The sequence below is a fragment of the Calliphora vicina genome, chromosome 4 (assembly GCF_958450345.1).
Source record: "Calliphora vicina chromosome 4, idCalVici1.1, whole genome shotgun sequence".
In the NCBI taxonomy this organism is placed as follows: domain Eukaryota; kingdom Metazoa; phylum Arthropoda; class Insecta; order Diptera; family Calliphoridae; genus Calliphora; species Calliphora vicina.
Genome location: NC_088783.1, coordinates 17,780,265 through 17,806,333, shown reverse-complemented (window position 1 = coordinate 17,806,333; position 26,069 = coordinate 17,780,265). Strand labels below are relative to the sequence as shown.

Below are 26,069 nucleotides of genomic sequence, written 5' to 3'. Positions count from 1 at the left end.
AGCTTGTTAAAATATTAAAACTCTGTAATGATATTTTGGAAAAATTTGTTAATGTGTTTAAATAGTGGTGTGTTTGAGGGTGCCGCAATTCATGAATATTTAAGCTAGATAATTTGTTTTTTATATTTTACATATTAACAGTTTTATTTGTCTACACTTTCGTTTAGTTTTCAAAGATTTTTTTAATGCAGCTCTTCTAATTCAATTTTTGTTTACTTTGTTTGTGGTGTCAATAATTTAAATATTCAATTACTCATTCTTATAAAGAGATTTCAAAAATAAAATTCATAAAGTTTGTTCAAGGTTTTGTGAAGTTGAATTTCATTAGCTAAAGTTTAATAAATTTTTAATAGATATTTAGTTAGCTGACACTAATAAGTCTACATTGATTTTGGTGCCGCCAAAACTAAAACTGTTATTTGTTCAATGCTGCCTGTAGTTTTCGAGAAATTGCAGGGATAAAAACGAAAATATGTAAACAATTTTACAACATTTTATTCAATTATTTTACAGGTTAGAAGCTTCGTTTTTTAGATTTCTACAATGGAGGTTCTTAGGACACTTCCGTGTGATACTCCCACAGTAATCTGCCATTATATGTTATTCACGACGACCTTGGCATCTATCTCTCATCACTTTTAAATGTTTATGGAAACGTTCTTCTTAATCCTCGCTATACGATAGAAGATTTTCAGGAAAATTGTCTAAACGACTGTGAAGGTAGTGGGATTTTAAGCTACTTTTACAAATGCGGGATTTACAATAGTTGCGAATATTTTCAATGCTGTTTTTGTATTTAAAGATACATATCTGTCATTTATTTACACTTAGTTATTGAACATTATAGTGTAAACAACAATGTATTGTTTAGCTTCAAAAATGTAGAATTTTGTAAAAACAAAGCGTCATATGCGGGAAGTTTTGCTTTACTTTTTTAATTTGCAACTGAAGCACAACGATTGCTCACCAAAGCTTCTGGTGAATGTGTTCAATCGGTTTCAACATGCGAGATATTGTTTGGGCGTTTCAAAAGTAGAGATTTTGCCGCACATGCCAGCCAAAAAAAGTTTGAAGTCAAAGAATAGCAAAATCATTGGGTGCTACTCAAGCAGTAATTTCAAAACATTTGCGAGCAGAAAGACCTTGCATGTCCGAAATGATGTTTGAACGCTATAAAAGAAAATCATTTTTGCACCGAATCATTACTTGCGATCCAATACAATAACCCGAAGCGTAAGAGAGAGTATTCTGCTAAAATCTGACCAGACCATCACAGGCAACCTGTACCGAACGCAACTGATTCGTTTGAGGCATTGGCCGAAAAACGCCCAGGGATATGCTTCACTTTGGAACGGAGTATCCGATAATGATTCGTTTTTGGCCTTAAAATATGAGCAGTTCTTTAGGCTCGGAATCCATATGTAGCCGGATATATGGGAAAATGTCTTATAATGGCCTATATTGTCAGTTATATCATTACAAGAGTCTATATCATTTTATGAGCTAAAAACTGGAAGAAGATTTTTATCGCGAACGCGACTTTCAAATCTCGCTTTCAAAAGATCAAGGTCTCTTATCGAGTCACTTAAGGCATCTTGTGAAAAAAGTTAAGGCGTCGATAACACTTCAAAATCGTTGTCATGTTTACCAGAAAAAACTTTCACCATTTCTGTGACCTACAAATCTGATAGATTTTGATTCATCGTCTGAGTAGAGTGTCTGCTAAAACACTACAAATTTAATTTAAAACACACAAAAATAGCAGTCATCAATGTGGTTTTCCGGTGACAACTTTTTCGCAATGAGGACATAATGTTGAAATCAATTGATTATAGAAATGTACATAAGATTACAAAACGGGCACACGAATTTACTTATGACAGCCAATATTGAAAAATGAAGGTAGATCCAAAGTTACACATGGGGAAAAGAATTTGGAAATATTATAAACAGTATCTTTATTTATTTGTTGACCTGTGTAATAAATCATTGATCTGGAGTAAAATTACGGTCATAGATGTGGTTGTCAGTGTTAACGATAATTCAGTTTAGTTTTTGTTGTAACAGCAAATCTGTCATCGAAAGTTCCTCCATGTGAAAAAAATGTCCTCCTTTAATGGAGCGAGTGGTTGACATAAGCCTTTGACTTTAAATAACTCCAATTTATGTAGAAGGAACTCTGTTATTATGTCTCGATATCGAGCACTAGTAATAGTATCTGTTCTCCAGACACACAAGTGTAATTACATAACTTTTGTCACTAAGTACAAGGTGGCGCAAAATTAATCCTCCTATCAGAAAATGCTATAAATTTTGCGATTGGCACCTAATGACAGTTCTGTTTTGACATTTTGACGTTAATAAACAATGTTATGCTACACTGCTCCAGAACGCGGAATATTGCTGACTATTTATTTGACCAATAAGGAAGATGATTTTTCATCAAAAATAATCATGAGTGATGAAGCCCATTTCCATCTTAGCGGGTACGTAAATAAGCAAAATTTACGCTCCTGGGGCACTGAAAATCTGCGTGTAACCCACGAAGAGCCATTACACCCGCTCAAAGTCACTATGCTGTGTGCTGTTTTCGCTGCAGGAGTCATCGGACCTTTTTCTTTGAAGACGTCGCGGTCCAAACGGTTACTGTGAATGGTGAGCGCTACAGAGCAATGATCAACGAGTTCTTTTTGCCACAACTTGATGAATTGGGATTGGAAAACATGTGGTTCCAACAGGACGGTGCAACGGCACACACTGCACGTGCCACAACCGATATGCTGAAGGATGCATATCCCGGGCGCCTAATCTCCCGTTTTGGCTATTTGCACTGGCCAGCAAGATCTCCTTATTTGACCGCTCCAGACTTCTTTTTGTGGGGCTTTTTAAAGTCGCGGATTTATGTCAACAAGCCTCAGACTCTTGCAGCTCTTAAAGACAATATCCGTCAAGAATATGAGGACCTATCGCCGGAAGTTTTGGCCAAAGTGATGGAAAATGCCATAAAAAAGGCTCAAATGACAATCAACTGTGGCGGCGGCCATTTGCATGACATCATATTCTCGACTTGATGTAAAAAAAAATTAAAAGAATAAATAAAAATAATCCACAAGAAGAATCAAAGTTTTTAATTTTTTTTTAATTACAGCCAAACAACATCGGAAGTTTACTTTTGCACCACCTTGTATAACAACTCTTATGATATACGATAACTTTATATTTAGAATGTCACTGAGAGTTTCGTAATAATTAATTCAATTTGAGCTTGATTCACTAAAATCTCAATTCGGAATTGAAAAATGTCAGCCATTCATTCCATAAATTTAAAGGTTTTTATTTAAACAGAATTCATTCACTGTTGAAAAATTTAAATCTTTATTTAATACAAATATAATTAAGATATTTTTTTTTTCGTTGTACAAAATGTATTGGAAAAAGTTTACTTAAGCCTATTTGTAATAGATTTGAATTGAAGAAAAATTTAAGCAAACATTACATTTTTAAAGTTATTTTGTAATGTATTTGAATTGAAGAAAACTTGGATGATTCAATAAGAATTTAATTCTATTAAGAATTGAAGTGCAAAGGAATTAAGTCTATGAATTAATTCATAATGAATTCATTAATGGAATAGTAAATAGATACAATTTATTTTGATATCAAAAATGGAATTAAGAATTAATTCTTTCGAACCTTTGCTTGACAGCTAGAAGAATAAATCTACTTTATATTACAAATTATAAGTTCAAATAAAACGTTAACATTTTCATTATAAAAATAATATATTTAGTTTCAAACGCTTGCCGTTCAATAATATACAAACTTTGCAGCTGTTAAGAAAAAAATAAACATTTTGTATAAAAAATAAAAAGGTTAGTCATCTTTTAAGTATTTTTTACAGTCATATACATATACGAGTACATATCCATAAACTCCTACATGACCTTTTGAGGGGTTCATTAATTTTTATTGAAATATAACAAACTGAAATAAACAAAAAAAGAATAAAGAGAGAAACAGTAACAAGTAAATTTATTTTACTACAACCTTCTAATCCTAAATCTTATTTACTCCCAAACAAACATACTACATACAAACTAAAAATTAATTTCATTTACTTTTGCTGCAAACAAAACTCATAGTTTTTGCAAAACGAGGAAAAGAAAAATGAGCAAACTTACCTGAAACCCATCATATGTCCAACTGCCAAATTTCATAACACACGTCTGTTCATCGAAAGGAAAATATTCGACATCAATTTCGCAGGAACTTTTATAAATAGCAGGTGGTCGCCATTCAACACGTCCTGTATAGTTGAGTGTGGCCTTTGTAGCTAAAGTTACTTCGAAATTACCATCAGCACTAGAAATATAGAGAACAAGTGTAAGAACCAGAAAAAACAATCAAATCTACAATATGACAGAGACATTCAGACATTTCAAACATATTTTTTATGAAACATAAAAAATCCTTATGTAAGGGGATCATAGAGAGAGTGGGGAGCCTTAGTTAAACATTTGTTTGTCAATATTTTCCTATGTAGAGTTTTTGTGTTTGTTTTAAAACAGCCAACATATGTACATAAATAGGAAATTAAAAATGGCAGCCGCTATTAGAAGATGACGGCCTGAAAAGGGATCTTTATTTGACAGCAACACATAACATGAGCATGTGTTAAAGTCAGTTGGTTGTTGGAATACAGGGAAAGATACATGAAAATATGGTTCAGAAATATGTCAATGATGGATAGATTTGTAAGGTTTGGATACATTTTTTGATATTTTAACAGAAAACATGTGGTTTTTAGAGTGAGATAATAATTGGTTCAGTAATTCATATCATATTGTTACGAAATTGTACTTGAATTCAAATATAACGATTTTAAGGGCTGATTTAAAAGTAGCATAATGCTTTCAAATAACAGTTCTGTAATAGCAAACTGTAACATATCTATGGGCATTATTAAATAGAAGCTTTCAGTTGACCATTGGTCGTAAGTTGGCAACGCTGTATATTCGAATATTCAGTTAAAGAACATTGTAGAAAGTACACCACAGATGGCGTATGTATTAGTAAGATCTAGAATATTCGAATTTTGACAGTTAAAGAACAATCTAGAGTGCAGATGGCAGTGTTATAAATAGTGGCAGAGGTTGCAGTCGTGACTGAGTTTATCAGAGACGCTTTTCGAATAAACATCAACTGAGTGTCTTAAAGTGTGTTGTGTTTTTCAAGTAAATTCGTGTACATTATAAATTAGTCTGTATTTCTGCGAATTTACAAATGTGTAGAAAAAACATTGAGTGACTATTTAGTTCTGTTGTTGTACATTTGAATAAATAAAGAGTTGTTACCATTTTCAAACTACTAAACGGCTTTTATTTGCAATCAAAAGTATCCGGTTTATTTAAAGGAAATAAACCAGCGTTTTGAAAAGGTTAAAACGTAACAATATTTACTTTACACTATGGTTCTGTAAGTCAATTGTTCGAACAACCGTATTTTTGCTAAAAAAAATCGAAAATTCGCATATATTTTTTACATTACAATAAAATGTCGACAATTTAAAAAAAGGACAATAAAAACTCGACTTTTCATAATAGCAAAAATCGAAAAATCGACTTTTCGAAAATCTAAAGATCAAATTTTTTAAAATCGAAAAATCGACTTTTAGTTTTTTCTTAGACGATATTGAAAAGTTAAAGAAAATTAAAGTCGATTTCTACTGGTCGACTGTTTTGAACAGTTTAAAAATTATTTATTTGGTTTGGTCATTCTTCATTTTAAAGTAATTTCTTGTTAATTTTTGTATTGTAGTCTATTTTACAGTAGGGTTATATAACTCGATTGCTCGAACCATCGTAGTTTTCCTGATAAAAGTCGAAATCGAATCCAATAATCGATTATATTATATAGCAAAAGTCGAAAAGTCGACTGTTCAAAATTTTTCATAAAACAAAAGACGCTTTTGTAAACAAAAAAGTCGACTTTTATTTATTTTTATACCCTTCACCTTCGTGAGAATGGTATATATAAGTTTGTCATTCCGTTTGTAATTTCTACATTTTTCATTTCCGACCCTATAAAGTATATATATTCTGGATCCTTATAGATAGCGGAGTCGATTAAGCCATGTCCGTCTGTCTGTCCGTCTGTTGAAATCAATTTTCTGAAGACCCCAGATATCTTCGGGATCCAAATCTTCAATAATTCTGTCAGACATGCTTTCGAGAAGTTTGCTATTTAAAATCGGTCCATAAATAACGGAGATATGAGCAAAAAACCGGGGCAACCTCGATTTTTGACCTATTTTTGATCTATATCTGGATTACTAAGTCATTAATATAGACAATATGGATATCTAATGATAGATATTTCAAAGTCCATTGCAACGATGTAGATAAGGCTATAGTAAGTTGGACCTACAATGGGTCAAAGTCCCGAATTTTTTTTTCATAAAAAAAATTTTTTTTTCATAAATTTTTTTTCCAAAAAAAAAAAAAAATCAAAAATAATTTTTTAAAAAAACTTTTTTTAAAAAAAATTAAAAAACAATTTCGAAAAAAAAAAAATTTGAAAAACAATAAAAAAAAATTAAATTTTGTTTACCTAAAAATATTTAAAAAATATTATTTTAAAGTATAATTTGGTGAAGGTATATACGATTCGGCACAGCCGAATATAGCTCTCTTACTTGTTTTCATTATAATTGTCATGACAACTTTTTTCGAAATTATTTTTTTCTCAGTTAGTCGACTTGTCAACGTTTTTGGGATAACGTAATCCATTATTCGCATATTTTTCGATCAAAATACAATTTCGATTTTTGGAACAGTTTAAAAATAATATATTAATTTTGATATCTACTTCACGTAGGCTTGTAAAGTCGACATAACGACTTTTTTTAAAAAGTCATATAACTAAAAACGTCAACTTTTCAATTTATATTTTTTTGTTACAATTTTTTTATATTACAATAGGATGGAATTTCGAAAATTTTAAAAAAGTCGACTTTTCATAAATAGCTAAAGTCAAACAGTCAATCTTTTAGAAAAATCTAAAATTTTAAACTCGAAAAGTAAAAAATTTGTTTCATTTATAGAGCCTTCTGTAAAGTAGAAAGTCGAATTTTATTTGCTTTTTAATAGTTGACATGACAACTTTTTTCGAAATTTTTATTATTTTTATAAAAAAAATTAATTTTGTTTGATGTAATAAAACATTTTTTTCTCAGTTAATCGACTTTACAACGTTTTTGAGATAACATAATCGATTGTTCAAATTTATGCGATTAAAAGTCGATTTCGACTGTTCGATTTTTTTGAAAAGTTTAAAATAATTTATTTGGTCTGGTCATTCTTCATTTTAAGGTAATGTTTTTAGTAATTTTGGTATTGTTATCTACTTTACAGTAGTTGAATTTATTGACTTTTGTAAAAATCGTCGACATAACGACTTTTTTTAGTCGACTCTTTTCCAAATTTTATGCTATTGTAATGAAGAAAATACATCGTTGATTTGTATCGATGTATCAATAAATCTGATGAGAAAAAAACATTTTTTTATTTGCTCAACAACAAAAATCTACTTTTTCTTAACCCAAAAAAGTCGAGTGACTGACTTTTTTGGGATAACGAAATCGATTTTTTGATTTTTTACGACAAAAAAGTCAATTGTATAAATATCAATTTATAGAACATGAGTGTACTGCAGTTTGAAGTTCAGCGAAACATGTTTATTTTAAAATTTTCTGACTAAATTTTCTAAGGCTTTACACAGCTTTTGAAATTAACTTAAATAAGTGTTATTATTCTACCTATATGTAATAAAAATATAAAAATAAATTTCAAACTCACTTATTGTACAAGACAATATCCGGTCGCCATATATGATCACTGGGCACATGCAACATTTCGACACCACCATATTCCTTTGGCTCCCACTGTAGTTTATAATCGTACCACGATTGTTCCACCCATAAATTGGTTGTCATGATTTGATTTTTCAAATTGACATCAATCAATTGCGATAATTTCAGTTTGATACGTACGGTTAGAGCGTCGGTTACATTGACAACGGGTCGCACTAATTTGTTGTAATTACTGAGAAGATCGTCGTATAGACGTTTAGCATCGGGATTCGATGTGCTGCCTGGAATCAAAAAACAAACAAACCAGTATTATAACATAAATTAAATCATTACTCATAAACTGTGAAAAGAAAATTTATAAAAAGTTTATACAAATAAATATTATAAATGAAAAGCGACAACAAAAAAACTGTTGTTTATGATTATTTAAGTACATGTAATAAAAGTTAATTGATAACACAGAGTTGGTTTTTTTGTTCTTTTATAGTTTTTTTAGATTTCATTTGCTCTTTTGTTTGGCGAATTTATTGAGTAATAGGGTAGGCAGAGTTATGTTTAGGTACTTGAGGTGGAAATTAAGTACTTTTTAAGGTATTAATTGTACCAAATTGTTGGATGTTTAATATTATATACGTAATTCGATTTATAGTATTGTTGGATTCTCACAAATTTAAAATATTTAAATTATTTCTAGAAGTAGTTATAGTGAAACTCTAAAGACCTAACTCAGTTGCCAAAAACCTAAGTGGTGAGAAGATATTAGTGAAAAAAACTATGTGAAAACAAACACAACACTTGTATGTGTGATTATTTCGAGTAATTTTTGTTTTATATATTTCTAGTTTCTAGAGTGGAAACTAGAAAAAATCTCAAACGAAAAAAATACTCAAAAAAGTTACATATACGAGTGTTGTTTTTGTTTTCACATATTTTTTTTACTAATATTTTCTCACCACTAAGTTTTTTGACAACAGAGTTAGGTCTTTGATATGAAAGTTTCCGATCTATGTTTATTTATCTATGGTTAAAGCCACAATTTATACATACATATATTAATCAGCTGGTTTCAATAACACAGCTGTGGTTTTAAATGAGAGACAAATATATATCAAAGTCATTGATGCAAACACACTGAGAAATAATTATTCGAGATAGACTGTGTTTGGTTGATATTTGAAGTTGGTGTCGTGAGGAAGAGGAGAACACTCTTCACTTTCCCTGTCAATGCCTACACTATCATGAAAGCAGTATCTTCAAGCAGTATCTATATGTATGTAATTTTGAAGGCTATTGCCGATTGCTTAAGCTTCGATGACTGTTTTACATAGGTTTCAACGAGCGAGAGATGGTTTGTGCGGCTCAGAAATGGTGATTTTGACACGGAAGAAAAAAAACGCGCAGGCCAGTCAAAAAAGTTTGAAGACCAAGAATTGGAGGCATCAAACTCAACAAGGGTTTGCAACATCATTGGGAGCTACTCAAGCAGCGATTTCAAAAGATTTTGAAGCCGATAGACCTTGCATGTCCGAAATGATGCTTGAACGCTATAAAAGAAAATAATTTTTGCACCGAATCAACACTTGAGACGAAAAATGGATCCAATGGATGGAGCGATCGTTTTTCATCCCGCCAAATCGACATCAAAGCCAAGTATCTATTGCGCTAAGATCATGCTCTGTATTTAGTGGGAGTAAAAGGGTCCTATATATTATAAGCTGCTGAAGTCTAGCCAGACCATCACAGAGAACCTCTACCGAACACAACTGATTCGTTTCAAGCAAGCATTGGCCGAAAACCGTCTAGAATATGTAAAAAAGTAAAATTAATTCCAAAATTCTACTCGTATATCCCACACATTAGATTTTCCGATATAATGTTTTGAAATTTATTTCAGGCTATAAAAATTAAATTTGAAACAACTTTGCAAAAACCTTTTGCAGCTTTGATCGTCCTCTCGTCCTTTACACCCTTCACCATGAGGGGCAAGGGTGTATACAAGTTTATCATTCCGTTTGTAATTTATATATTTTTCATTTGCCATCTATCCGTTTGTATGTTGAAATCAACTTTCCGTGACCCCCAAATAACTTACACACATGATTCATACATCAATATACCCGCTAAAGTCCCGGTTCGGTTGCTATTTAAAATCGAGAAAATCGGCCAACAAATGGCTGAGATATAAGCAAATAATAACGACCTGGATTTTTTACCTATTTTTGCTCTATATTGGATTACTAAGTCATTATAATATGGACAATATAGATATCTAATGATAGATATTTTAGAGACCTTTGCAACGACGTATATAAGCCATTGTATTTTGGAATTGCAATGCGTCAAAATCAGGAAAAAATGTTTAACCCGATTTTTTTTCACCAAAAACATTTTTTTAACTTAAAATTTTTTCACTAAAAAATATCAAATTAAATTCAATTTAACAAAAAAAAAAACTTTTTACCTAAAAATATTTTTAAATTTATTTTAAAGACTAATTCGGCAAACCAGAATAATGCTCCCTTACTTGTTTTATTTCCTGTTGGAATCATTGAGGCTGAATAAGAAGATTCAAAATTGAAATTTTCACTACATTTTTGATAAAACTTGTAAATCAAATCACAAAGCTAATTCAAAACTTATTATCCTGCAACCTCTACTTAGCTACTTAGTGAGAAACATTTCGAAGTAAGTTGACACACAATAGCGTCCTCGCAGTATGAACAATAGCACCGTGACATGAACATTAATCGCACAGAGAAAACAGATTCGTGATAGCAACCGAATTTGTTGCCAATCGAAAAATTCGGTTGCACACATTGAATTTTTCAGTTCTAACAACAGAAAGTCAGTTGATAAAGAAGAATTTCAGTTGAGGCAACCAAATTTTAGTTACCCCTTACAAAATATTGTAGTCACAACTGTAAAATTCGGTCACTAAGATAGAATCATTCGATTGGAAACAAATTCGGTTGCTATCACGAATCTGTTTTCTCTGTGCGGTTACACAAACACAACACGAAACCAATATATTCTCATTTTTGTTTTACTCTGGTTTAAACTTTTTATTCTTGGAAATGATAGTTGAGAGTTCAACTCCAGCTCTGTTTATATAACAAATATAACCATAATTGACATTTCATCTTATTAGTAAATTTTAAATACTCTTAAAACCTTTTACAGTTCTACTATTTGAATTAAAATATTCTGCAGGAATGTATTAAAAACAATTCTTAAACATGGAACTTTTTTTATTTTTTTAATTGTACCAGAATGGTACAAAACCAATAACATTATTATTTTCATTCCAGCTGGATAGTAATGAGAGTATGACACAAAGTGGTGTCTGTGTTTTGGTTTTATTTGACATGTTATTATTACAAATGTAGTTGTTTGTATATATTTGAATGTGTCTCTGTATATAAATGTGTGAATATGAATCCCCTGCAGTGTTTGATAGAGGAATTACTAGAAATTCTTGTTTTTACTCATCTCATAATTTAAAGTAAAATTTAGCCAGTTATTGTTTGTTTGTATACTTAATGTAATTATTGGACTAGCGATTTTGCTGGTGAAAGGTAATGCACACTGAATCAATTGACGTCCTGTGCATAACTTTAAAAAAGTGCCTATTAACAATGATCGTAGTTAGTTCCACAGGAGGACATGTATAAGTAATTATGAAGTGATAAAGACCAACAAACAAAAGACAGACAAATCCGAATAAGTTGGCAAATCAAATGATTCACCTCTAATGATCGCATTTTACAATCACAGAAAAAATTGTATTTCAATTCAAACATTTATCCCATATTGAATTGGTTTCAATTATTTCATAATTAAATCAAGTATTCATTTGCTCAAAAACAAAATTTCTTGATATTTTCTATTGAATTTTGAGTTTTGAATTTAATTATTTTGACAATTGAATATACAATTTTCGTTATTGGTTGAATTTCAAATACAAATATTATTGAATAGATAATTTTCGTAATTGAAACACAAAAAATAACAAAAATGTGTTTTCAATTACGAAAATTCTCTATTCAATAGTTTTTGTATTTGAAATTCAACCAATAACGAAAATTGTATATTCAATTGTCAAAATAATCAAAATCAAAACCCAAAATTCAATAGAAAATATCAAGAAATTTTGTTTTTGAGCAAATGAATACTTGATTTAATTATGAAATAATTGAAACCAGTTCAATATGTGACAAATATTTGAATTGAAACGGTTTAAGAAATAGTTTTTTCTGTGATTGTGGCAAACAAATTTAGTTTGGAATAATACAAATTTGATTAGTATAATAGTAATTTAATAGATTACCGCCTTATTCAATTACCACAATGTTTGTGACTTCTTTGTGAACTGCAGGGTATATTCGTATTGTATCTGTCTCTATTCCTGTATGATTGCGTGTGTCTCTGTTTTATTTTATTATGTTGGTCATATCATAATTTAGTCATTATCAAGACATCATACACTCATACATATAAATATAAATGTTTTTGTGTAATAAAAAAAAATATGTAATTCTGTGGCCGAGTTATCTTTCCCAATGATTAAATTTAATTGCCCTAAAACACATGGTCAGTCATTTTTCACAACCAACAAACCAACATCCAACAGCAACTGATGTGTGGTGTCTGTAAAATTGTTGGGGTAGAAAAACCAAAAAATAAAAAAATATTTCTCCTTAATAAAATTGTCAACTGTGGACGATTATGATTATTAATAATAAAACATATTTATTTCTTGTGCATAGTTTTATTTAATGATTGAGCTAATAAATGTACATATGTATGTTTGTTTATGTGACATGATTTTCGAATGAGGTTCATTAACAATAGTTTTAGTTAAATCGTTAATAAAAACATGTAACAGAAGCAAAAAAAAGGGGAACAGAAATGATAAATAGACAAAATAAACATTTATAACATATTTTAGGATTAAAGAAACAGCAACAATAACAAGTTTTCTTTAAAAATATATGAAATATAAGAAAAATTAAAGACTAGCTTTGCTTCAAGGTTACAAATACTTTAATTTGCATGGAATACCCCAGCAGTTATAGGAGACTGTCCCGAACTATTGATTTTACGTATCATTTAGGGTAAAAGCTGGTTACATAACTAGCAACGTGACTAGTTATTTTAACACGTGCATGTTCTAAGCAGGGAGTCAATTGACCCTTACAGCTGAATCATAATATGATTAGATTTAAACCAATTATGACATGGCCATATTATGGCAGTAGCCACATTTGTGATCATATCATGATTATACATACGACAATATATTTTTTCATAATCATCATCATCATAATATTAATAGGCAAGTCGATTTCGTCAGACCCCTTTTACGCTCATATATACATTCAATTTGGGCAAGAAGTATACCATTTTAAAGGGATTTATTCACAGAAGTGCAGAATATATATTTTATTGAAATCGGTTCAGTTTTTTAAGATTATAAGCGTTTAAAGATGTTACTAACCCATATGCAAAAACGTGTACATGTGAACATTAAGCTAAAATGTAAACAAAGCAATGCGTGTATGTCCAATTTGTTGTTGTAAATAAATAAGAAAAACAATTAAACAGTATTGATTTCGCTCTGTTTTAAGTGAGAGTTGTTATAGAAAACAAAGAAGAAAACTTTAGTAATTCAAAGTCACTTAAAAAAACTATATTTTGTAGGTGTTTTTTTTTGTTTTTTAACTCCCATATGCATAAACAATTTTTAAATTTATCAAAGGTTTATAAAACAAAATTTCCATTCAAAATTTGTTTTATAAACTTTTGACAAATTTAAAAACTGTTTATGCATATTGGGGTAAATACTTCATACGAATCAATTTCTTATCACGGCATGAAGTTTAATAAAAAATGGGACGGGTCGGAACAAATGGTGAGTCATCTCCCATACAAATTAAATAGTTATTTCGAAATATTTTGTGAACTATAATTGCAAGATTCTTTAAACTTAGTTTAAATGGCGGGCTTGGAATAGTGGACGTGGCCCTATACAAAGTAAATAATTAATTTCGAATATCTGTAGAACTATAATTGTAAAAGTGTTTAAACTTTTTACAAATTAATTTGTTATTACTGTGCGGAGTTTAGCTGAATATAGACGGAATTAGATTAGAGGGCGTAGCACCTGCCATACAGAGTAAATATTGATTTCGAATATCTGGGGAACTAAAATGGGAGGGGTCGAAAAAGTAGGTGAGTCACCTTCCATACAAAGTAATAATTGCAAGGTTATTCAAACATTGTACGCATAGCTCTCTTACCATTTTACAGAGATTGTCTGAAAATGGTCGGGATTGCAGTAGTGGTTGTGGCACAATGTAAATAATTAATTTTGAATAATTCTAAAAATATTTAAACTCTGTATCAATCAATTTATTACCATTCTATGGAGGTTAGCTAAAAACGAATTTATTCCTGATCCCTGTACGAAGTTTAGTTAAGCGTGATCGGCGTAGTAGGAATGACCCCTCCCTTATAAAGGAAAGTTAAAGTAAAGCTTGATATGAGTTATTTCTTTACACAAAAGATTTAAAAATGGGTGGGATCAGAACAGTGGAGTGGTATCTCCCATACCAAATTAGTTAGTTATATTTTGCATGTGTTATTTTCGTTCCATTGTACGTAGTTAGGTTGTATCAGAAATCATTCATATTTTTTAATTTTACTAGGGTAGGGGTAGCGAATTGCACCGGTTTATGCTAGTTATAATAATTAAGTAGTAGTTAGAATAGGATGAGTTCCGAATTGTGAAAAGTATTCCCTTACACTATAGCTTTTAAAAAGTCCTTTTTTCTACGTGCACGAAAAATGCTTTTAATAAGTACCTGAATTTTGTTCCAGGATAGAGCTTCCATGTGATAACAAAAATTACTATTCTTCCTTAATATCAAAAATGAGATATATGCGGGGTACCATCGAATACTTCTTTTTGCTCCTGCACTAAGAGGCTCATTTTATTGCTCATTTGGGCGGTTTTTATTTTGTACTTTTGCTCTTAAGGTCCAACATTGTTCTTCGCTATATATAAAAATTAAATGCTGAACATTTTAGCAAACAGAGTTTAGAGAATTTAGAATTGTAAATATTGAATAAAACCAAGGTAACGCAAAATCGAATAATTTCCGTAACGGCATTGTTGCATGTTGTTTCTGTAACTGTAATTTCTTCCAGAATTAAAGGGTACATTATCTGTCATTTATTCTCACTTAGTAATTGAACATTATAGTGTAAACAACACAGTTTTTTTTTGCTTCGAAAATTTCCAATTTTGTGAAGGGAAGTTTTGCTTTACTTCTTTAATTAGAAAAAAAGTGCCGCTGAAGCATATCAATTGCTCACCAAAGCTTATGGTGAATTTGTTCTATCGGTTTCAATGTGCAAGAGATAGTTTGTTCGGATCAGAAGAAGTGAATTTGACACGGAAGACGAAAATCTCCCAGGCCAGCCAAAAGAAGTTTGAAGACCAAGAATTGAAGTTTGAAGAAGGAGCTTGAAAAATCATTGGAAGCAACAATTTCAAAATATTGGCGAGCGGCAGGATTAATCCAAAAGCAGGGAAATTGTACCATACTATAAAGCCGAGAGACCTTGAAAGAAAGACCCAAGGTACGAAATGATGTTTGAATGCTGTAAAAGAAAATCATTTTTGCACCGTATCATTACTTGCGATGAAAAATGGATCCATTACGATAACCCGAAGCAAAATCGTACGTGAAGCCCGGCCAATCAGCCGAATCGATACCAAAGCCAAACATCCATGCCGCTAAGAAATTCTACGTATTTGGTGGGAGCTTCTGAAATCTGGTTAAACCATCACCTATACCGAACGTAACTGATTCGTTTGAAGTGAGCATTGGCCGAAAAACGCCCAGAACATGCAGCCAGACATGTACGACGTTCGGTTGCAATACCTGTTATAAACTATTTAGAAAGAAATTGTTAGGAAGTTTTGCCTCATCCGCTTTATAGTTCAGACCTTGTCCCGTCCGACTTCTATTTGTTTCCATCGATCCTGAACGCTCCCTCTGGCATACGCTTCAATTCAGAACAGAGTATCCGAAATTGGCTTCATTCGTTCTGGGTCTCAAAAGATGAGTAGTTTTTTGTTGCCAGAAAAATGGGAGAATGTCATAGGCAACAATGGCCAATACTTTGAATAAATTCATTCGAATAAAAATTATTTTTTTTTTTCGATTTTTAATTAATTTTTCATTATTATTATACCCTTCAGCTTCTTCAGAAGGGTATACATAAGTTTGTCATTCCGTTTGTAATTTCCACAATATAATTTTCCGACTTTATAAAATATATATATTCTGGATCCTTATGGATAGCGGTGTCGATTAAGCCATGTCCGTCTGTCTGTTGAAATCAATTTTCTGCACGCAGAGAAAAAATATAGTTGGGCATGGTTACTGTAACCATTTCAATATTGCTACAAGTTTTTTAACTATATTATAGTAACAGTAACCATTTACATGATCGTGGTAACCATAATATGGTTAATTTACGATTCACATGATTGTAGCAACCATATATATGGTTACAGTAAACAAATATATGTTTGTGACAACCATTCATATGATGAAGGACTTATTATATTGTGCTGCTCTCGGCTTAAGGCTTATCATAATCTGAGAACAACATATTATGATAAAATTATTCATCATAAATATGGTTGCCACAAACATATATTTGTTTACTGTAACCATATATATGGTTGCTACAATCATGTGAATCATAAATTAACCATATTATGGTTACCACAATCATGTAAATAGTTACTGTGACTATAATATTGTTAAACATTTTGTAACACTATTTAAATGGTTACAGTAACCATGCCCAATTATATTTTTTCTCTGCGTGTGGTGACCCCAGATATCTTCGGGATCCGGATCTTCAATAATTCTGTCAGACATGCTTTCGAGATGTTTCCTATTTAAAATTAACCAAATCGGTCCACAAATGGCTGAGATATGAGGAAAAATGCAGGACAACCTCGATTTTTTACCTCTATCTGGATTACTAAGTCATTAATATAGACAATATGGATATATAATGATAGATATATCAAAGACCTTTACAACGACGTATATAAGACCATAGTAAGTTGGTCAAAATCGGAAAAATATTTTTTAACCCGATATTTTTTTCACCAAAAAAAAATTTAAAAAACAAAAAATTTTTTTAATTTAAAAAAAAAAATTAAATAACAATTCGAAAAATTTTATTTCCAAAAAAAGAATAAAACAACTTTGGAAAAAAAATAAATTTTGTTCATCTTAAAATATTTAAAATTTGTATTTTGAAGTATAATTTGGTTAAGGGTATATAAGATTCGGCACAGCCGAATATAGCTCTCTTACTTGTTTTTAAGAGCCTGATTCAGAAACACGAAATCATAGAGAATAGACATAGAGTGGAAACTCTCCTGTAAAAGACCTAACTCATTTGTCAGAAACCTAAGGGGTGAGAATGTATTAGTAGAAGAAACTATGTGAAGGCAAAAACAAAACTCGTACGTGTTATTTTGAGTAATTTTTTAATTTTTCCTCTATGTTTCTCTATGCACGAAACGAAATCAATTTTCAAATTTTTGTATCAAAAACTCTCAAAAAATATTTAAAAACTGAGTGAAATTCATGTTTTCGTTTCGTATTTTTTAATCAGATATTGTGTCAGATACCTAAAAACATAGAGAATAGACATAGAGCGGAAACTCTCCTGTCAAAGACCTAATTCAGTTGTCAGAAACCTAAGGGGTGAGAACGTTTTAGTAGAAAAAACTATGTGAAAACAAAAACAACACTCGTATGTGTGATTATTTTGAGTAATTTTTGTTTGAGTTTTTTTCTAGTTTCCGCTCTATGTTTCTCTATGCCTAATAATGTGCTACTTTGACCAAAATTTTGAAATTCAAAATAAAATGTGGAACCTCTAACGTTATCCGACTTGGGTAAAATTTTTAGCATTTCATTGTTAGATGACGGAGAATAATTTTAGAAAGAAATTCCAAAATGTACCAAGTAAATGCGACCCTATTGCTCAAGCATATTTCCATTTCCATTTCCATGTAGTTATAGATTTTTATAATAATTGTTGTTTGGCCTTTTTAATAATTTTACTAGTTGTTGTTTTAAACTTTTAGCTGTTTGTTGTTGTTGTTCATGTTTACAACTATGCTGGTATTAGTGCAAAAGTTGAATGTGTGAGAGTATTTGCTGGTAAAATGGTGTTACCAGGTGAAGGTTGTTTTGAAGTCATTTGCACTTCAACGTTAAAATGGAAATAATAATAAAAAAAACAACATAACACCAACAAACTTTAAAAAACTTTCTCAATTTAATTTTATCACTTTAGTTGAGGTTTTTTTAAAGGTTTGCAGCGTTGTTGTATTTGTTCTCTACACAGTGTTAACAGATTTGATTTGGAATGCGCTGAAATAACAACAAAATTGTTGATGTTGGTGTTATTTTGCTATTCATAACATTAACATGGCCAAAATCAATGTTGTTGTTTTTATTTGAAGTTTTCATTTGTTTTTCCAGTTTTTTTTTATAATTTTTCTCTCTTTCTCTCTGTGTATATCAATTTAGTATGTGTGAATGTGTGTGTGTGTCTACAGTGTGTCCGCAGCAGTGTCTATATACTGTACAAATAAATAAATATCTATATCTACCGGAAATGATGATGCTGATGACGATTTTGTTGACGGCGTTGGTGGTTGGTTGGTTGGCTGCTGCTATTTTTTTTTTGTTGCTGTTATTTTAGTTGATAAAACTAGATTTGCATATATTTATCCTTTAGGTATTTGTTTTTTTTTCGGTTTTTGTGTTTATTTGTTTTTATATTTTTTGTGTGTAAATATAATATTTCTCTACACTTAAATAGTCAATTGGTCATGTAGCAAATACTAAAATGGTTAGAACAAAAGTGTATAATGAAAAAAGGGAAACAACCAACAACAGCAACAACACCAAAAGAAAAACATTGTTTTATTTAAAATTCAGGCGTTAAAGCAAAAACCATAACAACAACAACCGCAAAAATAATAATCATCATGAAATTGTATTGTTGTTTTCTTTTACGGGATTTCATTTTGTACCACTCACTCTCTTTGTTTGTATTTACATATTTACAGTGGTGTTAGAAATTATATTAAAAGGGGTATAAAGATGTAAAAAGTGGATTTTATTGGGTATATGATGCAATTTTTTTTTAAATTTTAGCTTTTATTTTGAAACAATTGTACAATATAAAACTATTACTGGCAACATATGGTTTTCAAGCTCATCTTTTGATGCCAAGAACGAATTAAGCCAATTTCGGATACTCTGTTCTGAAGTGAATTGTATACCAGATAGAGCATTCTGCTACGATCGAAATAAATAGTAGTCGGACGGGGCTAGGTCTGGACTATAAGACGATTGAGTCAAAACGTCCTAACTACTTGATTATAAATAGTTTTTAGCAGGTTGCAATATGTGTCCGATCGTTGTCATAATGGAATATTACGGTTTAATGTCTGGCCCCTGGTGGAAATCAAGGATTAGCAATTTTTCCCACCACTACACCAAATACACAGAGAGCGTTTAGAGTGTCAAAAAAACCGGCAAATTTAAAAAAAACCGGTTTCCGGTTTAACCGAAAAAGTGTGTTTTTGAAAAAACGGTTTCGATTATTGTCTCTTAAAAAACCGGTTAATCGGTTTAGGTTTTTGTCTTCAAAAAAAAAAAACGGTACCGGTTCATATTAAATTGTTATTTAATGGAAATTTAGCATTTTTGAATTCTTTATGCAATTATTTTACATATTTTATAAAATGTTTTCAAATGCTACAATTTTCTATAAAATAAATCTATATTTTTAAAATGAAAATATATAGAAAATATATTTCATTAAAACCGGTTAACCGTCATACAAAAACCGGTATGTTAAAAAACCGAAAAGTTAAAAAAACCGAAACCGGTGAAGTTTACAAAGATGAAAAAACCGGTTGACTGGTTTCGGTTTTGGATTCTCTAAAGGCGTTGTTTCTAGGCAACGACAGATGACAGCCCCATTATCCTAGACCAGCTACAGCAGACCAATCATCTAGCTGGAATAGCAACAGTTTAGCGAAACTTATACAAAATAACAATAGACTGGATCTAATGGCAACATCGCACAGTGGGGCAGAATCAAAACTTTTTGGAAATAAATCTGTCATTTTTTAATCGGCTGTTCCGATCGGGAGTATTCGAGTTTAAGTTATTAAAATGGGGTCTACAAGTGGTCCAGGAGCGGCGCTATGGGAACTCAATGTACGGCACCTTCGATATGTAAAATTTTTAAACACGCGTAATTTTGTTTCCCATCCTATTTCAAAGATGTTTATATTTTTGGAAAGCTCTAGGCTAGGTATTGCGTTTGCTATTTATTTCATACAATTTCCGAGTTATAAGCATTTGAAAATTGAAATTTTAAAATTTTGCCGTACCTTGGTCCGCTTTTTGAAAATATAGGTCGTATTTTTGGACCGAATGGACTCGAATTTGGATCCAATATCAATTATGGATCCAAAAATAAACGATTTTGAATTTAAAAATAGTAGATTTTTGTAGTTTTTGGCGAAAAGGTGACTTAACTCTTTTATTAATACTCCTTGGCTACACCCACGTCAAATTTTCTCCCGATCGGACCAACAGTTTAGAAATGCCAGATTTATTTCCAAAAAAGTTTGTTTCTGCCCCAATGTTTATCGTACATGGAGACGCAGGATACTCCAATAATTAGGACAGTGCAATCTTAGACCCCTTTCACACTAGGCAATTTAGTTGCGCAAGTCTCTTGTGTTTGTTGAAGGCAGAGGTAATGTCGGGTTAAGGAGAAGAAACATTTTAAAAATGCTGTTTTGTTGTTGGGCAAGAGACTTGCGCAACTAAATTGCCTAGTGTGAAAGGGGTCTTACATGTGAAATGCACGAAAACAACTACAAAAATTCGTATAAGATGGTAATGCTTTGTGGAAGCCTAATGCTCCCAGGAGTGTAATGGAGAAAAAAATGTCTGGTCCCATATTCTGGACGTTTTTTGGATATGAATTAGTTGCGATCGGCACAGGTTCTCTGTGATGGTCTGGTTAGATTTCAGCAGCTCATAATAGATAGTACCCTTTTTCTCCCAACAAATACAGAGAATAGCACTGGATAATTGGAATTGGTATCAATTCGGTTTCGTGTTACCCATTTATCACCGCAAGTAATGATTTGGTGGAAGATGCTTTTCTTTTATAGCGTTGAAGTAACATTTTAGACATAGAAAATCGTCTTTCAAGGTACCTCTCGTCTTCAATTTGTATGGAATTCAATTTCTCAGCTTTTAAATGAATCTGCTGCTTGCAAACGCTTTGAAATTGCTGCTACAGTAGTTCTCAATGATTTTGCAAGCTCCAGTTGAGTCGGAGATTAATATCATGGAGCAATAAATTCCTCCAATTACACTGTGCATGAAATTGATACTTTTTTTCTGTCAAGAGGGGCCCCCGTTGGGTTAAACTAATTCGGGTACGCTGAATTTAGGGCTGGTAACAATTTTTTTTAGGTTAGCTCGTTTTTTCGAGATATACCGTTATTTCGAAAATGAAGGAGGTTGCACAATATATATTCGAGTAACTCAAAAACGGTTTAGTTTATTAAATAAACTGAAAAAAACCGAAATTCTGCAATAAAAACCTTTAAGTAATGCTTAACATGTTTTTAATCTTAGCAATTCTTTTAGAAATATAAATTTATTTTTGTCAGCATTTCCCAATTTTTTATGTCGTTTTAAAAAACAAAAAATTCGAAATTTTACTAAAAAATTATTTTTGTTTGTCAGTTTTAGACTTACTTGAATAAGCCGTTTGCGAGTTACTCGAATATATATTGTGCACCCTCCTTCATTTTCGAAATAACGGTATAACGGTATAATATGAGCTAACCTAAAAAAACGGTTGGCATCACTGAATTCAGCGTACCCGAATTAGTTTAACCCACCGGGGGCCCCGCTTGACATTATTTTCAACTAGCACAGTGTTATTGGTCAAACTTTTTTAAGTCATTCAATAGTAAGCCATCCCAATTTAAGAAATAAAATAGGATGATGCTTGTTCCTTCCTCACAGGCGTAAACAACTACTTCTCTGCCAGTTTCATTACTACAAATAGCTGCTATTATTTTGGGCCAACAACTACTTATGAAATATAAATACAATAAATACAACCATTACTTCCGCCACTTCTACCACTACGATCAACATTACCGCTACCAACACCAACGCCGCAGTCTCCTTTACCAACATCACTAACGGCCAACCATGAATATGTATGGGATGGAGATGGGGACGCATCAACATTAATATTTATTTATTTATTTTGCAGCTGAAATTTATTTGCCCTACAAAAACATGCCTCCTACACTGACACCATGTGACTTGACTGACGACTGCATCAATGCCTGCAATAAATACTTAAATTTTTCTACTTTTATTTTTATAATTCTTGTTGCTGCTGCTGCTGCTGCTGTTTGTTGTATTCAATTCAGGCACAAAATTTTGTAATGAAATAAAATACACTGACAAACACATTGTACATTGTACGTCGTCGTAGTACTACATATAAAAATTGTACATTTTCAACAATTTACTTTGTGGTCATTTTAATCCTTTGTAACATTTAAATTTAAATGCTGTGGTATTTTCCGTTTTCAGCATTTCAAATTGAAATGAATGGCTGGCTGGCTGGCTGGCTGCCTGGCTGAACGTAACATGCTATGGGTGTTTGTTGAAAGGAGAGAGTGGGACAGGAGAAACAAGAATATTATATATAAAAAAAAAATAAAAATAATAAAACTCATTTTCATTTAAAACCCTGTCAAAACCACACAACTCAGTTCAAACATAATTGTACAGGGAGAGAAAATGAAATTGAAGTACCAGTGATAATCGCACAACTAATGCTTGTTAATAATAAAATAAAATTAAAATAAGCTGTAAATATGCAATACACCAACCACAGCAATAGATATTTAATATTTGTGGGTAAATAATTTTAGCTTACTAACACTTACAGTTTATATTACATAGAAGTAGTTAAGTAATGGTTGTATTTTAATATATTTCAACCGATGGCATGGTTGTGGTTTATTCGCATAGAACAGTGACCTAAGAAAACCCCACAAGAAATATTCTAACAGGGTCAAATAGCACGATCTCAGTTACTGAATCACCTACACGTGAGGTGACCATGCCCTCAAATGGCTTGTGCGGAATGTCCAATTTGGATGAGCTGTGTGGCATAGCTCATGCCACATTGGCATGACCTATAGTGCTCGCTGTGGACGGTGATGACCTGGCCAACGTCGTTCTCAATATGAGCCGATGACGCCGCAAGCCCGGGATGCTCTTGCATTTTGTTTGGATTGGTATCGTCCCAAATTCGATGGGTGATGTAAATATTAAGGAATCAGAAGCTCTTGATGTTCTAGGCATGAGTATTCAGTGCGATGTCCGCTGGACAAAATACATTTTTCGAGTGTCGAAAGAAGCATTCAAGTGCCTTGGTTTTCTAAAACGGTGTAAGAAATACTTCACTCCATCTGATCTCATTACTATTTACACCACTTATATCCAACCTAAAATGGAATACATCTCTCATGTGTGGGCCGGTGCTTCGAAATCTATTTTGGGCGAAGATGCTTATCGGTGACAGTAGGGTATCCAGCTCTATTGATTCACTGGAACATCGTCGCAATGTGGGTTGTGTTTCACTGTTCTACCGATACTACAATGGTATGTGCTCTGCTGAAATTAGGGAACTTGTTCCCGAAACCCGTAGTTTTTTACGCAACACACGCTCTTTGGCATGGGCACATCAATTCTTTGTCGACTGGACAGTGGATCGCACAACACATTACAGGGAAAATTCGTTCTTTAGCCGTACTGTCCGTATGTGGAATAAGCTTCCTCCTGAAGTCTTTGCTATCACTTTCAATTTAGAAAAATTCAAATCAAATGTCCACAAACACTACTCCCTCTATCCTCCCTCCCATTACCTATTTTCCTAGTTCCAACACAATGCTTTGCATGAGTTGGGGTCATCCCCTAGTGTTAGTCCAAGAAAAAAAATCTCTATCATCTTCAAGATCAAAATCGCCAAAAACTTAAAAAATCCAATTGTTACTTTTTTTCTCCTGCTCAGGCCCATAGGTAGCAAACCGTTCAAAATTCAAGGAAACAATCAACTACAAAAATGTACCTAAGATCTCAATAAAAAACTTTCGAGAACATATGAACTTCCTAGGAATGATTCTTAACATCGTTTAGGCAGGTCAATTCAAGTTATTAAGAAAAACCTAAAGGAATTGAGTGTTAATCTATTAAGTTATTATAAACTAAAGCATACTTTTAGGCAGCTTTAAAAAATGATTTCTAAATTAATATTGAATTTTTTAAAGCTTTTTGCGATTTTGATTTTGAAGATGAAGTTTTTTTGATTTTATATGTTCACAATTTCTGTTCTTTATGACAAGGGCTACAACTTTGCCTCAGAAAGTAAATCAAAATTCTGAACTGTTTGCAAGATATGAGCATGAGAAAATTATCACTTTTTTGCAAAAATGGAACTGGGTCTTTTATCACGTACTGGTGTCCGTATATGGTTATATTTCTATGACATAAAAAATTACACACAGTGTAATGTAGACCAATGATCTGCAGTTATAGCCACCAGGAGCTGAACGCGATCCAATTGGAGTTTGTGCATCAAAAAGAAAATCAGAAAATTCGTTTTTTTTACAACATTCCAATACATTTACTAATATCTAATGTACTATTTGTGCCAATTCCTGGTGTAGAATGCTTGAAAAAATTTAATCTTAAACAATTTTCCAATATTCGCTATTGTCTACTAACTAAATGAAATTGAAAAATTTTCATTACCTTTCTTTCTCTCCGTGTAGCAATAAAAATACGTATTGCAAAACTCATAAAATATTTATGTAGGAAATAATATAGTGAGCGAGCACAATAAAAATTTCAATTTACTTTACTATTTATACGACGAGTATTAAAAACCATTCATAATTACTTTTCTGACACTTGAAGAGGAATACGAACGAGATTTGTTTTCGCAACCATAAATGGCATTAAAAATGCATAGATTGGAGAGCAGGTTATTACAGGAAAGTTGGCAACAGTGACTAAAGCAAATTTGAAGTAAAATTTTGATTTAAGATTTATTTGTATGAAGAAATTATACAGATTATTATCGATATGGTTATTATATACTATTGGATGAGGCATTTGCCAAAAAGGTTAAGTCCAGCTTGGGATTTTTTTATTTTTTAATTTAATGTTAAATCAATACTGGGATTAGTAATTTATGTTCCAAAAATATTTTCTTTAATATATTGAAGTATAAGTACCATTAAATTTATGTAATAAACGACAAAATTTGGTAAGACAATTAAATAAATATATTCTACTGGCTGGACCCATCGCTACACCAATTATAGTAAAACTATGCATATCTTTAGTAGTCGGACGGGATAAAGTCTGGACTATAAGACAGGTGAGGCAAAACTTCCCAACCACTTCATTCGAAATACTTTTTAACAGGTATTGCAACATGAGGTCGAGCGTTGCCATGATGGAATATTACGGTTTAATGTCTGGCCGCATATTCTCGGCGTTTTCGCCCAGAATATGATAAATTTGAAAGTTGATTATGAATAAGGTTTCGTCCGGTAGCATTTACTAATGTTAGTTCTTCAAGTTTCTCCTACATACACCTGCCTGTTCTTATTTATTTGCAAATAAAATATCTAAATTTGTACTGCATATTTTAGGGAGCTCTTTTATTTCAGTTGCCTGGACTCAAAAAAAAAAATCAGAGTTTTACCAGGAAATTTTGATTTTTTTTTCTTTAATCTCCTGAAAATTTCAAATCGAATAAAAAACAAGCAAGAGAGCTATATTCGGCTGTGCCGAATCTTATATACCCTTCACCAAATTATACTTTAAAATTAATTTTTTTAAATATTTTTAGGTAAACAAAATTTAATTTTTTTTTAATTGTTTTTCAAAATTTTTTTTTTTTGAAATTGTTTTTTAATTTTTTTTAAAAAAAGTTTTTTCCAAAT

General features: G+C 31.6%; 1 protein-coding gene across 1 annotated transcript in view; it reads right to left on the bottom strand.

Moving 5' to 3' along the window:
- The window catches only part of nAChRalpha3 (nicotinic Acetylcholine Receptor alpha3), a 162,681-nt gene that overhangs the window by 57,850 nt on the left and 78,762 nt on the right, over positions 1-26,069 (bottom strand). The window contains exons 2-3 of the mRNA XM_065506646.1: positions 7,857-8,151; positions 4,182-4,362 (exon numbers count right to left, since the gene is read on the bottom strand). Of these exons, the coding sequence (XP_065362718.1) occupies positions 4,182-4,362; positions 7,857-8,151 (476 nt within the window). The remainder of the gene's footprint in view (positions 1-4,181; positions 4,363-7,856; positions 8,152-26,069) is intronic.